The sequence below is a fragment of the Chaetura pelagica genome, unplaced genomic scaffold (genome assembly GCF_000747805.2).
Source record: "Chaetura pelagica isolate M959 unplaced genomic scaffold, ChaPel_1.0 scaffold3, whole genome shotgun sequence".
Taxonomy (NCBI): domain Eukaryota; kingdom Metazoa; phylum Chordata; class Aves; order Apodiformes; family Apodidae; genus Chaetura; species Chaetura pelagica.
Window position 1 is genome coordinate 199693 of NW_009952974.1, and position 15913 is coordinate 215605.

Sequence of the window (15913 nt, forward strand, 5' to 3'; positions counted from 1 at the left end):
AGTAGGGGGTGCCCCTGCCTGTGGCAGGTCCCTTCCAAGCCAAACCATTCTACGATTCTGTATTCTATGAAGGGACTATAGTTGAGTTTTTGGCAGGAAAACCAAAGCTCAGAGATGATTACTTGTAAGGCAGAGACACCTTTTGGAAAAGGCAAGAAGGAGGCTATGAGACAGATAGGGAAGTACCAGGGTTCTTCTAGTGGCTAAATGAAGTATGAGTTCCCTGCCAGACTGGGATCTGAAATCCTTGAATCTGAAATATGTGATCTCAGCTGGTAATAAACTGGCAATACTCTTGAATCTGCAAACAATTTGCTCTAGATCTAAATCATTAATCTGTCCCCTGAGCATGGGGAGCTGACAGTTGCATTCTCCAAATGAATTACTGTCAAAGCATTCCAGAAATGCTCTCTAGTAGCGGATTTTTCAAAATAGGAAATTTTCAAGTGCAGCCACTTGACCTTCTACAGCTGTTTTTCTTCCCACTAATTCTGCAGTTCCTTGAACTGCTGTGTAGTCACATAATCACTTACTATAATTACCAGAGTTTCAAAGTATTTGAAGGCACAATTACTTCCCAGAAGAATATCTGGCAATCCAGTTGCTTCCAATTTTATTAATCTGATTTAGTACTCTAATCATTTTTCATTGGAAATGTTTTGAATTTTCATTTCTGTACTCTTCTGTGGCATTTACAGTGCAGGAGAGGTCATAGAATAGTTTCATAATAAGTATAAAAATATGTATGTGTTGCAATTTACTCTTAAAAGAGAATCTCTGGGCCTGCTAACTGGCAAGTTTTCAAGTCTGTAAACACTGCCATTTGTTCGTAATTGGAGAAGGTAGTCAAAAGAAGTGTGCAACAATACTTTGAGCTTAGGAGTTTGGCTTAACAAAGTTTGGAGGATCTTACAAGAAACAAAAAGCACTTTGGAAACTTGTCAATCTTCAGCAGAAGCGTAACATTTGTCCTTGGGTGCCTGACTTGTTAGGAAAAGGGGAGGGCAGAGGTGATCTGTTTTATCTCATACCCTGTAGTACTTGGCCACATTTTCTTGTTTCTGTTATTTGTCCAATAGTGCTTGCTCATTCACTCAAGTCCACAGTCACGCAGAGTAAGCAGCTGCCTGCTTTACAAAGCACTTGAGAAGGCTGGACCAAGGGGGGATTTTAGCATGTGGACTAATGAGAAGATGGTCCCACAGGGAGCTGTTTTTACAGGGGGGGAATTGCACGTGCCTTTTCCAAAGGGATATGTAGACATCTAGGTTAGTCAGACTCGTCAGTATGTGCCCTTTGTGGCATCCCTGCCATTATATCCTTTTCCACCTGAGTAGAAAGGAGATACAGTTACATGCACTTGTACGAGCTTCTCCAGTTCTCATCCATGGGACAGACATGGTTTTCTGCATCTCCTTGTACAATACATGATGTAGGAGAGAAACAGATTCTTCTACCCCTCGCAGGTGGGTAAAGCACAGTCCTGTGCCAGAGAGGCTCAGTCCTACACACTTTTGAGTGTGGTGGCTTGAGTTTGGCTCAGGTGTACTCTGTCTGGGGGAGGAGAGCAAGGTTATGCTGAGCAGAGGGGGCAGACAAAAGCAGAAGCAGCTTGGACTGGAAAAGAGGAATAAACTGAGGAAAAAAGAATCCATCCTTCCTACCAAGCCATCCTGACGTGGAGACGATGCCTATATGAAGCATAATTAAAGGCTCAGGCTCTGATAAAAGGGGTAGAATCTCTGATATCTAGACTTTAAAACATGATTGTTGTATTGAAGTGTTACTGGGGAAAAGAGATATCTAAGACTGGGTGGGAATAGTTTTTGGCTGCATGGAAAGGTGTAAAGTTTGTAAATTGAAACACCACAACTATTAGTTGTTGTGTTGGACACTGGCAACAGCTGAATTAAATTCTCTTGGATTAGTTACTGCAAATTGAGGAACTGATTTTGGCTTCTCATGTAAACTTTTATTGTGACAGAGCTCTCTTAGCACCAGTGTAATGGGCTGTAAGATGAGGTCAAAATTGTAGAAATTGATACACGTAAAAATAAGTTTGTTTATTTATGTAACTAGCTTATAAGAAATATTGCCTTAATTTTGGTGTGGCCTATGAGGTTAGTTATTTAAGAAATGAGACTGTACTAACATTAAAGGCTTGAATATGTGTGTTCTGAGCTTTTAAAATGCTGCTAAGTGACTCTCTGTAAACAAATTTTCCAAAACTTTGCTTGCAGACATGGAGACAAAATCAGAGGGTTACACATTCTTGGCATGGTCTTTTGGGAAGGGAAGGAATCTGTCTATGTGCGAATTGCAGTGTGAATTAGTGGCAACTGCAGCACAATTTGCCTGTATACATGTGGTCACAGCAAAAATCTTGTCTTTTTCCTTTGATTGTGAGGTGAAATGGTGCAGGCAGCAAGCACAGCACATTCACTGTCCTAAGGTGCCTTTACTCCCTGCTTTAGCTGCAGGATGTTTGTGTGTTTGCATCCAGAAAGGGCTGTTTCTCAGAGGACTGAAAGGGAACTTGGTAGCTCCCTTCAATTGTTTTCTGCTAGAGGCATCAAGAAATCTAGGTTCTGCTCCCTGGGGAGTAGCTATTTGTTTTTTTGCATAAGGTGATGTTTGTACCTTTATTGAAAGTCTAAAGTGGTTTCCAAATTGCAAAAATACCACACTCGGCATTCATTTTATTTAAAGCCTGATGTTCTCCATGGCAACTGACCAAAACCTGATCTAACTTGTTGTCTTTTAATTCAGCCTCAAGAAAACCAGGTTATTTCTAGTGGTGAATTTGTTCTTCAAATGGGGTTTTGGGTTGTGAAGGAGGGTTATCAGTGGCCTTTGTGATTGTTGACAAGGTGAGGAGCCCATATGTGGTGGCAGGATGGCTCTGTATCAGCTGGGGAGCTGGGTCACCAGGCTGTGGGGTGGTATCAGGCCTTCAGCAGAGAAGAGAGCAAGAGGACACTTGGTTTGTGCCCTCTTGTGACTTCAAATTTCCAGTGAGACTCTTGATACCCTCCTTGGAGCAAGCTTGCCTCAGCCAACTGCCAGTCTTAAGAATGGAAAAGTAACCTTGAAGTAGAGATGTTGCTTTGTCATTTTGCAGGAAGATCCATGTGCCAGCTGACTGCAGGGTTTCTCTCATGAAGATCTGACCCTTCTTCAACGTGCCCAACTTTCCCATTTCACTTGCTTGAAAATCCATCTCTGTCTGTGGGGTCACATTGTCCGTCATTCAACTGATTTAGTTTATACTCTGTGCAGCCCCAAATTTCTCCTGGGACTATTGCAAAATGTGGAATAACGTGAGAATTTTCTTTCAGTTATGCAGGGGACTGTGAGATTCACATGGACATAGCAAAATTTAATCTTGGAGTGAAAGGCATCCAGGTGCGTGCAGTGCTAACATTGTCTGTTCAAGGCTGTGTGTGGCAGGAGGTGGCATGTCCCAGTGGGGAGGTTGTGACACTTAACTGGGAAACCACCAGCTAGCACACTTGGAATTACTGGCTTTATCACCTCGTGTTTTGGCTGGGGCAGTGGTGCCTTCCTTGGAAAGCACCTAAATACCCCTCTTGAGCTTCTTAGTGTGAGTCTTAAACAGGGTCAGCGCTAGAGCGTTGAGGTCCTGGAGGCCACCTCCTGCCTCTGGAGTCCAGAGGAGCTGTATGTTGGTAGAGAACTTCAGAAGAGCCAGTTCTGCAGGGTGCTCAAAAACTGGTGGGGATGAGACCAACAACCTGTTAATACAGTGTTGAAAACTAAGAGGCTGATCACTCTGCTGTGTGGCAGTCAGGATTGCAGGGAGATTCCACAAGCTTAGAAAACATTGCCCGATATCAATAGCCATGGCTGGGGAGGGAGAAGGTTATTGTTGCTATTAAATGCTAAATAAAATTACTATCTCCATAACTAAAAAGCTCACAGTTTTGAAACTGCATCCTCAGAGTACCTTCAGACTCAGTTTGCCTTGGTCTATTCTGTTTGCAGTTGTATGGGACGTTGCGGGTGATCCTGGAACCTCTCCTGACCGACCCACCTTTTATTGGAGCAGTGACCCTGTTTTTTATGCAGAAGCCGGTGAGTCAGTAGGGATCCGCACTCTGCAGCCTTCTTGGCACTTGGGCTGTCTTAATGTGTGGATAGGTCCTCAGCAAGTGACACGAGCTCTCCATCTCTGGTAGCCCAAAGTGCATGGCTGTGAGTGACTCACAGGGCAGGTGTTTAAATAGAAAATTCCTGGTTGTTCAGTGCCTCTTTTGAACCCCAAGAGAATAGCAGTGGATTTACCCTGCCCTCTTGTAGTAGTGCCTAAAAAGTTAACTTTCTTCACTGGGAGGACTTTTCAATGGTGACAGCACAGCAGACATTTCACAGGCCTTTGAAATCATTGCTGCAAGGTTCTTGGCAGGTGGGTTTTAAATCTTCCCATCGATACATTTTTAGATGTAGTCATCTTGTGAACCATACAGTCATGTTGTGTTTTGAAAGCTTGCCTGCTTAAGGTCACGTGCCTTGTAGTTGAATTGTGGTTAATAAAATATGAGAAACCTTCTAGTCTTGTAAGAACCAGTTTTCTTCTAGCACACAGCTTTGTTTGCTTGTGGGTTATGCTCTGCATGAGTTCATGGAAGTCAAACATTTTTGATCTTGGATGATGTGTTTTTGTGTTTAGATGTAGTAGCATTATTTTAGCACATGAAATAAACCCTTTTTGTTTATTATGTGAATAGAAATACAGACTCCTGAAGTCAGGTGATGTTTGTAAATCCCCCTGCCTCAGGGCCCGGGCCAACCTTGAAGTGAAAGGATGAGGAAACAACTTCAGAGTCTAGGGAGAACTCCCCAGGGCATGTGGCAGTGGCCATCGCTGGGGGCTGAATGCTGGATTTCCCTGTGCTTGCAGGACAAGTGCCAGTGATACTCTCTTTTGGTATGGCAGGTAAAATAGATAAAGAAATTGATACTGTGTGTTGGTTTTAATGTCAGATGGAGTCACTTAGCGGTGCAGGTTTTGCTTTCTTTGAACAACTGGCTTTGTTTCAGAAGCATTTGCTTCCTCTTTAAATTCTACATTTGTTCTGAAATAAATTTTAATGGTCCTGTATATCTTTTTTCCCCCCAATCTTCTTGTAGCACTTGGAAATCAACTGGGCAGGCATGAGCAACCTCCTGGATGTCCCGGGGATTAAGTGAGTGTCTCCTTTGCTTCCTTTTTGCTTCTTTAAAAAGCCTTTGGAAGTTGGGATGGCTTTTTTTCAGTAATCATCAAATCTGTTCTTAAGAGTGCTGTGTAAAAGGTGCTGTGCTTATGTTTATTTACCTTATAGTGAAAAAAGGCAAGGTATCAGAGTGGCAGTCCCTCTGATAAAGGGAAATACAATCCATGATAAAGAAAACCTCACAAGGTTTATGAGGAGAAATGTTATCTTTTTTTAATTATTATTTTTTTTTTCTCTGTAATCTGCTCACCCTTTAGGTTCTTCAGAAAATGTAGCTCCTTCCCAGTTTCTCTTGGGTTGATCTTGTGCATAAATCTTGCACAGCGAGGATGAAAATCTTAGCAGGTTTCAGTACTGTAAGTTTCAAACTGTTTCTGCAGATTGGAGATTTGCTTCTTGTTCGTCAGTGTGGAGGAGAAAATCTGTTACACAAGAACAAAATATATTTGGTTACTCAGCCATTGCCTTTCTCCCTTTAAATGCAAATGCAGACACCTCTGCTTTCCTCTCTTCTGCAGCTCATGGTTTGCAGACTCATAGGAAGTGGCTGGCTACTTCAGGTGCCAGTTTATGGATTAAAGGGCAACATACAAGGGAACAACCTTTGGTGTTGGGTGAAAGGAAGTTTTTGTTTTGTTTTTTTTTTAATTTGAGGCCAGAGTGGCCTTTTGCCCCAAAGTTTGCCCTCGGAGCTCCAGTTTATGTCAGAGGAATCTGTTATTTTCTAACATGGTTTCCTTGCAAGGAAGAAGATAGGTAGGTGTTCCAACCTACAGCCTCTCATATAATTAAGTGCAAATTTGGTGTCCTAAATTTTCACTCCCTGGTTCTCTCCCAGGGATTTGAACACAGAAACCCTTGCTGGTTCATCAGCACTGTACATGAAAGCTGGGAGCAAAACATGCCTGGCTGTGAATAGGCTGAAGTACAGGTTGAACAAGAACTCTCCCTTCCAAATGAATTTGGCTTAGTTAGGAAAGAAACTGCATGCAGTTGTCTGTCCACATGTACAAGCTGTGTTTAGTTGGGTGTACCCTGAACCTTGAGAGAGGGGACAATTCTGTGACATTCCTGTGGGGTGGTTTGTTTTTTTTTTTTTGTTTTGACAAGGAAGCCAACAATCTGAACAAGGGCTTTCAGGCTTCTGGTTTTGTACTTGGGTGTAAGAGAGGACTTTCCTCCTGTGTGAAATCAGCCTCATCTGTGAGCTGTGACAACTTTGTTGCACAGTCTTACCTTGAGAAGCTGCTTTATCAACACTAGATTTATCAAGAGGACAAAAGTCTTTCAGATGTTTGGTGCTCTTTGGTTTTTCTCTTAGTATTGTCTTCTGCTCATGCCAAGTTGTAACACTATATTGAAATCCTCTCATTTGTTTTGACAAGGAAGCCAACAATCTGAACAAGGGCTTTCAGGCTTCTGGTTTTGTACTTGGGTGTAAGAGAGGACTTTCCTCCTGTGTGAAATCAGCCTCATCTGTGAGCTGTGACAACTTTGTTGCACAGTCTTACCCTGAGAAGCTGCTTTATCAACACTAGATTTATCAAGAGGACAAAAGTCTTTCAGATGTTTGGTGCTCTTTGGTTTTTCTCTTAGTATTGTCTTCTGCTCATGCCAAGTTGTAACACTATATTGAAATCCTCTCATTAATCACCTGCAGAGGACCAGACATCAGTGATAGACACATACTTCTTGCTCAGGACAAGCAGGTGAAATTAGTTGTCCCTGCCATACATAAAGAGCGCTTCTACAGAAAAGACTGAAACTCAAATGCTAAAAGTTTGCAATTTTTAATTAGACTGGAAAGTTCCCTGAACTCCCAAGACAAGGCACAGTATCCTCAGTTCAGCCAGTGTGATCATCTCTGTGCTGAAGGTGCAGTTACTTCAAACAAGATTTTCCTTCTTAGTGCAAGATACACCAAGATACAGAATTTCATCCTTTGTTTTGAATGTGGGTGCTTTGTCCTTCCATGTTGCAGTCAGGTGTCAGCATGTGGCCAAGAGCAGACACCAGTGTGCACTGGGCCTTGTTCTAAGTCGAAAAACAAACTACTTCAGAGTCTTGAGCCCCCTGTGAAGTGCTGAAACTTCCACATTCCACCTTGTCCATCTCTGGTGTCAGCATTCCCAGAGAAAACCAAAAGGCACATGGGTTTCTATAACTTGTTTGGGTGCATGATGATCTCGTCATATGACCTAAGCTCCTGTTGATCACTTACAACCTGCTGGAACCAAATTCACACCCAGTCCTAGTGACCCTGGCCTGGAACATCCCTGTGTGCAAGTGGGCACTGCACTGTGTGTGCCACAAGGCAGTGGTGATTACATGCAGAACAACAAGGAGTAAGATTGAAAGGGACCTTGAGAGTCTTCCCCATGCTCATCTTCTGCTCTGCAGCAGCTCAGCTGGGCCTGAATTATGGCTTGGAGACAGCTTAGCCTTCCTCAGGGATCTACAATCCATCCTTGGTGATTGGTTCTGGTCTTAAACTGTCTTCTCCATTTCCTCCTGTTCTGAGCTACACGTCACAAACATGAGTTTCTTCTGCCCGTGTGCAGCTGGGGGCAGGTTAGGCAGTTCTGCAGTGCCCGTTTCTCATACTCTGCCTCATTCTTTCATTTTAACTGAAACTGTGATCAATTGTAGAGATTTAGGCTGTTTGTTTTTTTTTTTCACCCTACCTGCAGTGTAATGTCAGACTCACTAATTCAAGACTTCATTGCTTCACGGCTGGTTCTACCAAACAGGATCACAGTGCCTCTGAAGAAGAACATGAACATTGCCCACTTGAGGTTCCCCATCCCACATGTGAGTTGTTTTTTTCTCAGTGAGAGTGTTAATCTAAGTGTGCATTTGCTGCAGTGTGGATTCATGCAAGCTCAGTGTCTTAGGTTCCTGCTTCAGCTGTTTCAACCTGGATTGCAGGCTTCTGTAGGCAATATTTCAAAATACAAAAGCAGGTGTTGGATGGTTCATAATTTGGAGAGGGTCCTACCCTCTCTACGTGCCATAAGAAGTCTGCCTAGATGCTGAGCACATTTACAGGTTTAAACCTTCAGTTTAATTTGAGAATATCTCAGATCTTCAGTTGGAGATGGCAAATGCCTGAGCAATGAGTGTCAGGCTGCCTGATTTTTTCACTAGTGCTGTGAAGGAGGGCAAATAAGGAGCTCAGAGGGTGACATCTCTGTTACAGAAGAAAATCAGGGGAAAAAGCCCAACAACAAATATCCTAAATGTTTGTCATACCCAGACCTTCAGTCTCCTCCATCCCTCAAATACCTAATAGACTCATTGATGAGGGTAAATGTCAATGAATGACAAAAGGATGCACCCTATTGCAAACTTACATGACCATATTGAAGCTGAATAGCCACTGCAATAAAATAAGGAACTGCCAATGGATTCTTAGTTCCTCCTTCAGTCAGTGGGAATTGATCTTTACCCTTGATCTGGCTGTGGCTGTAATCCTGTGTGCATATGTATGTTTCTGGTTTAAATACAAATTGAAGAGTATTTCCTATGCAATTATCTAGATTGTATCTGGTTTAGATCAAGGTAAACGGTGGAAAAAGTGTTTTAATACAGCTGTCACTGGAAATAAACTACACCAAAATACATGCCTTTACCAGTCTGTCATGATGACTACCCTTGCTGCCTTAAATAACTAGTTTTGGGAAGTAGCATGTTATAATTATTCAAAGATCACATTTTCGTGACCGATTTTATATCTTTTCTTTTATTCAGGGAGTAATAAGAGTTCATCTGCTAGAAGCTGAAAACCTTGTCCAGAAAGACAGTTTCCTTGGTGCAATCAGGGGGAAGTCTGACCCCTACGCTCTTCTCCGCCTCGGCGCGGTGCAGTATCGGAGCAAGACAGTTCCCCGAGATCTTAATCCCATTTGGAATGAGACCTTTGAGGTACTGTATCCTTTGATCTTTACATCTGTAGGATGCACAGCTGCTTACATCCCTGTGCTTGGAGGACTTTCTCTTAGCTGACTGCACTGAAGCAGGTGGACTTGCTTGTTACTTGATCGACGAGGCGTTTCTGCCCCTTGAGTTCAAATTTACATTGCAAACTTGGGGTGTCATTCAGGTTGATGTGATTTATATATGTGGGTTTTTGGAGGAGGTGCAGAACACTGCTTTAAATATCCATCAGAGCAGCACTCTGTGCAGCTGTAGTCTGCTCTAGCATTGATTCTTCTCTGCTTATTAGGGTTAGCAGTTTGAGGGATTTAACTTGTAATTTAAAACCAAGCAAACTGGTTTTGAAATATTTTAACCTATAATCAATTGCATTTGTTACATGATTAGCTGTGAAACAGCAGGGAATGTCCTTGTCCACAGCCTGAGCCTATGTGAACGTATGTGAATACTTCTGATTTTTAATAATTCCTTTTTCTCCTCCAGTTTGTTGTTCATGAACTGCATGGTCAGGACTTAGAAGTGGACTTGTATGATGAAGATCCAGATAAAGATGACTTTATGGGCAGGTAAATCAGCATAACCCCTTGCTCAGGGTCCAGTAAGCTCTGAAATGGGACACCCAGATTATTCATACTGGAAATATTGAAAGAAATATCATACTTAATATTGAAAGAAACTATTCCCTTTGTCCAGATATTGATACCAAGTTAGTAGATCCTACTGCAACTAACTTTGAACAAGGTAGAGAATTGGCCCAGACTCCTGCAGGGAATCCTAGGAAGCCATGAGAAGTGATGGTCACTACACAGCTTGAGATTTATTTCAAATTTATTTTAGTTTTACAAGTATTTCAGAGGGAGAGAGTTTAGAAGTGCAGGTGCTTTCCAGTGCACATGTATGCAGGTAATGTGTTGAGGTTGCTATTTGGAATAGATTTGAGTGTGAGCTGCTTTGGTGGTGTTCTTTTCTCCTTCCCCCTGCCCCTCACAGCAGTGTCCTAGATGCTTAAATACACACTGGAATGTTTGCTTTTTTTTTTAGCTTGCTTATAAACCTGGTGGATGTAAAGAATGACAGAACTGTTGATGAGGTAAAGATCACAGCTTATTTCTAAATGCTTTTGGTGGTGTGTGCTCATTTGTGCTCTCCCTCTGGTACTTCATTGTTTCTGTGAGCTTAAAGCTTCCTTGCACACTTGCACAGTGTTATTTTCTCAGAAAGAAAATACCTTTGCTCAGAAAACTTGAAGTAGCTGTTACAATAATTTTACAGTAAAGCTGGCAACCTCAGACAGCCCTGAGGTTATGCTGAGCCAGCAGTGGGATCTTGTGTCAATGTCTTGTGTCCTTTGTCTACCACATGTACCAAGGCTGCAGATAAGGTTTGGTGAACCAGTCTGCCTGCTGAGAGAAGAAATTATCCAATCTTACTGTGGTCCATCCTGCAACCCAGCACTCTGCAAACAATGCTGGGGTGCCTGTCTTGTGCTGCTGATGGTTGGAAACATCCATGTGCTTTCCATGTGCTTTGCGTGTGTATGGGTATCTTGGTTTTGTTTCTTCTGGCTTGTGTTTCTAAGTAGATGGACATGCTACAATCTCAGTGTCAAAAATGCAAGCTAATGCACTCCAAGTAGAATTCATATTGTCTGTTGAACAAAAGTCTCAGAGACTGCAACATATATATCAATTATTCTACCTCACAGTCCTCAAGTTACTCTTTGTTGTCTCCATTTAGTGGTTTCCCTTAAGTAAGACAACAAGCGGACACTTGCATTTAAAACTGGAATGGCTTTCACTGGTAAATGACCAAGAAAAGCTACATGAGGTGAGTATATTTGCTCAAAGGATTCAGATGTTCTGATCCCTACCCAGTGATCAACAAGGAATTGTGTACAGTTAGGAACCCCAGGCAAACTCATGGGATTTATTTTGGTCTGACAAAGTTTTGATTTGATTCCCCCACCCCAAGTTGAAGGGCATTTGCTTGCTCCAGGTCCCTGAGTAATTCAAGAGTTACTCAAATCTGGCAGCTATTTTTGCTTGAATTAGCAAAGCTTTGTTTGACTCACTGCAAAGTGGCCTCTCACTGTTCTATTTTTTGACAGTTTTTCCCTTCCCTCTTCGTCTAGGGTCTTTTAGGACCCCTGTCTGTAACCTGTGTTGACAAATTCCCAGCACTAGTGCTTGGTAGAACCATGGTTCCAAATGGTAATGACTTACTTGTCCAGCAGAATTGCTTGGATAAAGCCCATTTCCCAAGGATATTGTTTCTTCATAACTGAGCAAAAGCATTTGAGTTCAGTGAAGTGAATACAATTTGTTTCCAGGTTTTTTTTCTGCCAACACTGGATTGCTGATGTTCATGTATGTGGTTGAGCATGTATTTTAGGTGTCTTGCTCCACTGGGGAATCAAACCAGTTCTGCACTAGAGACACTGAAGTGCATTATGAGCAGTGAATTGGAAAGACTTACACCTCTTTTTACTGCTCTGCTTAAAACTGTCGTGTTGTACTGATTTGTGCTCCATTAAATTGCAAGTTTTAGGAGAAGGGTGAAGAGGTGCTTAGCTTTCAGAAACTGTCCTTTGGATTTGTGTTGTGCTTTCCATTGTCCTTGATGAGTAATCGTGTCTACCTTGTGTTTTGTTTTGTGTTATCCTTCCTGGCCTTCCCAGGATAAGAAGGGCCTATCTACAGCCATTCTGATAGTCTACTTGGACAGTGCCTTCAACCTCCCAGTAAGTGCAGACCATGTGCAGGCAGCCTTCACTCCTAAGCTTTTTGTTGTTTTTTTTTTTTTTTAAAAAGACCACAGATTAATAATTTAAAAATACTCTTTTACTAATTCAGAAAAACCACTTTGAGTATTCGAATGGTGAATGTGGAGCAAAGAAGATAAAAAATAACAAGTACCTCAAGGTAAACTTGATATTCTTCTCCCGTGCTTGCAAAACAACCTTCTGGATGATGTGGTATCATAGCAACTGAAACTGCCTGTGGTTAAAAAAAAAAAAAGAATATGAGTGACCAAGCTTTCAAAATAGTGGTTGAAAGCCCCACCCCAGAGAAAGTCTCCAAGGGGGAATGCAGCACAGAAATACTTGATTGTGTAGGTTTATCTTGAGTTTTGGTTTATACTTTAGACAGAGTGCTTCCAGACTTCAGACCAAGTCACGTTATCCTTTCTGCTGCTGCAGGGGCTCTTTACATGTGGAGCTCTTCCAGCTTGACCTCCCACATTGGGATGGGAGGGATATGCTGGTTTATGGTAACCTTCCCATCCATTGGAGATCTGACCACCAGATTCCTACCCCATCAGTTTTAGAGGGATTCAGAAGCCTCTCTGTCATTCATACCTCCTCTCCCTTTGCTTCTGTTTACTTTTTCCCTCCAAATACTGCATTTTGCTGCTGTGATATGAATGGAAGTGTAGGGGAGAGTGTCTTTCTCCCTTTTTTCTTGAACAAGCTACACACAGCCACAGCTCTAAGCAACAGATAAAGATGAAACTTCTTGTTCTCTCTGTGTAGCTCCCCTCCTAATGTGATCTTTACAATTTAGATGAGCTACCAGCACTGTGATACACATGCCATTCAATAATCCTTAATTCTGGACCTGTTGTGTACTCTTTTGCTGTGCCAAGACCAGATCCACACCCTTAGTGCACTAGTGCAGAAGAGTACAGTGTGAAAGGTTCAGGATTGTTGCTTCTGGAAAGGATTTGTGACCTATTTCAAGTAAGAGCAGTGGTTTAACATTACTTCCAGTAAACTAAAAATGCCTCTTCTCTTTCTTTTTTTTTTTTTTCCCCCTCTTGTATTAATTTACAGAAGACAGAACGAGAACCCTCCTCCTTCGTCCTGCTCACGGTAGGAAACAAGACGCAGAAAAGCAAGGTGAGGCTGTTTGACTCTTCTGCTTTCCTTAGCCACCCATAAAATAGGAAGTATTTATCTCCACGTAGCCCCTAAGAAGGATAGGACTAGTGAAACTGATGTGAAGATCTGTAGTCATGGTGATGGCTGCAGCGGCCAGGAGGTGGGGGTGAGCCAGGATGTGGAAGTGCTCTGTCACTGAGTCGTGCTTAATTAGTGGGGGTCTGATCAGCTGCTGTACAGCTGTGTGTGCTTGTGCTCATGGCCATGAAGTTATGTTGGCCAAGATACCTTAGCTCTGTGAAGACTGCAGAGGAAAAAATTATAGGTCTGCAATCTGGCTCATGCTTGCTTAGGGCAGGGTGTCATTTGGATTTAAGTGGCATTTGTTCCCTTGTCAGAGTCTCCTGGCTCCTGTGTTTCATAGAAGCTTAATTGAATTTTTTTTTACCTGGACAAGCATGTATCTGAATGTTTTCTGCTTTACTTTCAGTTCCTTTTTTACTATTTAATATTCATTTTTGCCTGAAGAGTATAAGTAACTCCTGAGGTCTGCCCTTCCAGTAGCTGCTGTTTATTGCCTCGCAGCTGGTTGCAGATGAGTGACACTCAAAAATAGGGATGAATCCTGTTGGCTACACATACAGGACTGGCACCTTTGTTTCTTCTACCTTCTCCAGTCAGAAATTGGGTTTTGCTTACAAACCACACCACATCACCTGCCTCACCCAAACTAGGTCTTACTTCCAGCTTCTCCCTGCTCCTTTCCCCTTGCTGCCAGCACTCATGACCTGGCAGAAGCAGCTGGTTTATGGAGCAGCCTCAGCCATAGACCCTGCGGGTGCTTTCCATACGCTTTCATCCTTGAAGTGTGGATGATGCTGAAGCTGTGCCCTCCTACTCTTCCCTAAGCTCTGCGCCCCTCAGACTGCCCCTCCAGCCTTCCTGCCCTTCCTCTACAGCTCACTGCAGCTTTGGGAGCTGCTCTGGATGCCTGCAGGTGGGAAGCAGTGCTCAGGCTCTCCCTGAGTGGAGAGGTGGGAGGGAGGGAGCAGTGCCTGGCTGCAGGTGAGGCAGGCTGCTGGTCCAGGCACCACTGGCTGGGTCCAACAGCAACTCGCCTGACTTGTTCTTCAGCATTTCCACACCTTGCAGACCTTGCTCTGGTTTTACCAGAGACTTTGCTTCTGTACATTTCTGACCTGGAAATGTCACTCTCTCTGTACAGCGGGGATATAGCATCACTGACTAAAACAAGAGGGTCACTGGTGATCAGTGTCAAGGTATTCTTTGCTGCTAACAGAATAAGCTAACCTTTGTGCCCATGTCTTCTTGTTGCAGACCTGCAATTTCAGCAAAGATCCCACCTGGGGCCAGGCTTTCACCTTCTTTGTCCACAGTGCTCATTCCCAGTCACTGCACGTTGAGGTGAGAGAGAAGCCTTTCCTCTGAAGATGAAGTACACATACGAAGAAACCTTGTTTCATGGTGGATGTGATCCCTGTGCTGGTTGTTTCTGTGTGCTTGTACTGGGGTCCTCCTATTTAAAAAGTGTAAGAAGCACCTGTTGTTGCACAGGTGATTCTCTGTCAGGGATGCTGGTATCTACCTTTGCTCTGGGATCACCTAATGCGTAACATCTCAGTTCAAATGTGGAATGTTTTTTGGCTGCAAAATGCAAATGGGTTTTTATACAGGTCTGTATGTAGTAAAGCCATGCATATTTGGCTGTCAGAGATTGCAGCCTTCCTAATTCTCAACCAGACTCCTCTCACTTCACCTTGGTATTCTGGCTTCTTAAGAAATTGTATATTTCATTAGCAAACATTGCAGTCCCAGCCAGTTCTGTGTCTGTTCACTGAGTTACAGAAGTGGATTTGAATTTAAGTGTGCTGAGGTTCAATAGGCTAAACAAACTATTTACCTAAAAAGCTTATAAAAGATTGATCAGTTGTCATCCCAGCTGCTTGGGACATTTTCCCCAGAGGCAGTAAGGAAGATCAAGTAAATCTCAGGGCCTAGGTTTTCTGCTAAGGCAATTACTTCTCTGTATAGTTAGAGTTTTACTCCAAAAATACAGATTTATTACACTCCTGTAATACTGGCATCACCCATTTGGAAGTAAACACACTTGATAGCATGTTCTGAAGTAAATAAGCTAATTCTGGTCTCTGTCTGAACTACCTTCTTGCTTTGCCCTTCTTAGTGGTATGCTTCCCAGTTTGCCATCTGATAACAACTTACAACTTCTTTCCCTCTCTAGATAAAAGACAAGGATCGGGATAGTGTCCTGGGAACTTCAGTGATATGTCTCTCCCACTTACTTAAGGACCCAAACATGACTCTGGATCAGAGATTTCAGCTGGATCATTCCAGTTCAGACAGCTTCATTAAGATGAAACTTGTGTTGCGGGTAAGTTGTTCTTTGCCCTATTCACTCAACTTCCCCAGTGGAAGCATCCAATTCTAACCAGGCAAAAGAGATGAAAGGTGGGAGAGGAGAAATGCACTATTGCTTCCTTCACAGATGAGTAGAAAGCAGAAGTGCGACAAGGTGTTTATGTGTAATTAAGAATGCATGGTGGAGCTGAGAGGTATCCCTGAGGCTTCCTGGAGCTTAGTGCAATTGCAGTGCCTTTGCTGAAAATCTTCTCATGACAGTAGAGAGTTGGGTTGAGAAAAATCTGTGCTGGGAAATCAAAGCTGCTAAATAGTAAGAGAGACTGATGGTTAAGGACTGTTTTCTCACCATGCTCTTGGTCAGTGTTTAGACACTGATACATACATACACAGTAGGACAAGGGAAGAGAACATCACAGCTAATTCCATAGGTCTCTTTGATCTCTAATGGCAGATTCCTGCT

At 42.8% G+C, this 15913-nt stretch overlaps 1 protein-coding gene across 1 annotated transcript in view; it reads left to right on the plus strand.

The window, feature by feature from the left end:
- The window catches only part of ESYT3 (extended synaptotagmin-like protein 3), a 26929-nt gene that overhangs the window by 5132 nt on the left and 5884 nt on the right, over nucleotides 1-15913 (plus strand). Inside the window, exons 4-16 of the mRNA XM_009996021.1 lie at nucleotides 3339-3405; nucleotides 4006-4095; nucleotides 5152-5207; nucleotides 7928-8048; nucleotides 8988-9161; nucleotides 9657-9739; nucleotides 10215-10263; nucleotides 10911-11000; nucleotides 11851-11913; nucleotides 12026-12094; nucleotides 13006-13071; nucleotides 14392-14478; nucleotides 15314-15463. Of these exons, the coding sequence (XP_009994323.1) occupies nucleotides 3339-3405; nucleotides 4006-4095; nucleotides 5152-5207; nucleotides 7928-8048; nucleotides 8988-9161; nucleotides 9657-9739; nucleotides 10215-10263; nucleotides 10911-11000; nucleotides 11851-11913; nucleotides 12026-12094; nucleotides 13006-13071; nucleotides 14392-14478; nucleotides 15314-15463 (1165 nt within the window). The remainder of the gene's footprint in view (nucleotides 1-3338; nucleotides 3406-4005; nucleotides 4096-5151; nucleotides 5208-7927; nucleotides 8049-8987; nucleotides 9162-9656; nucleotides 9740-10214; nucleotides 10264-10910; nucleotides 11001-11850; nucleotides 11914-12025; nucleotides 12095-13005; nucleotides 13072-14391; nucleotides 14479-15313; nucleotides 15464-15913) is intronic.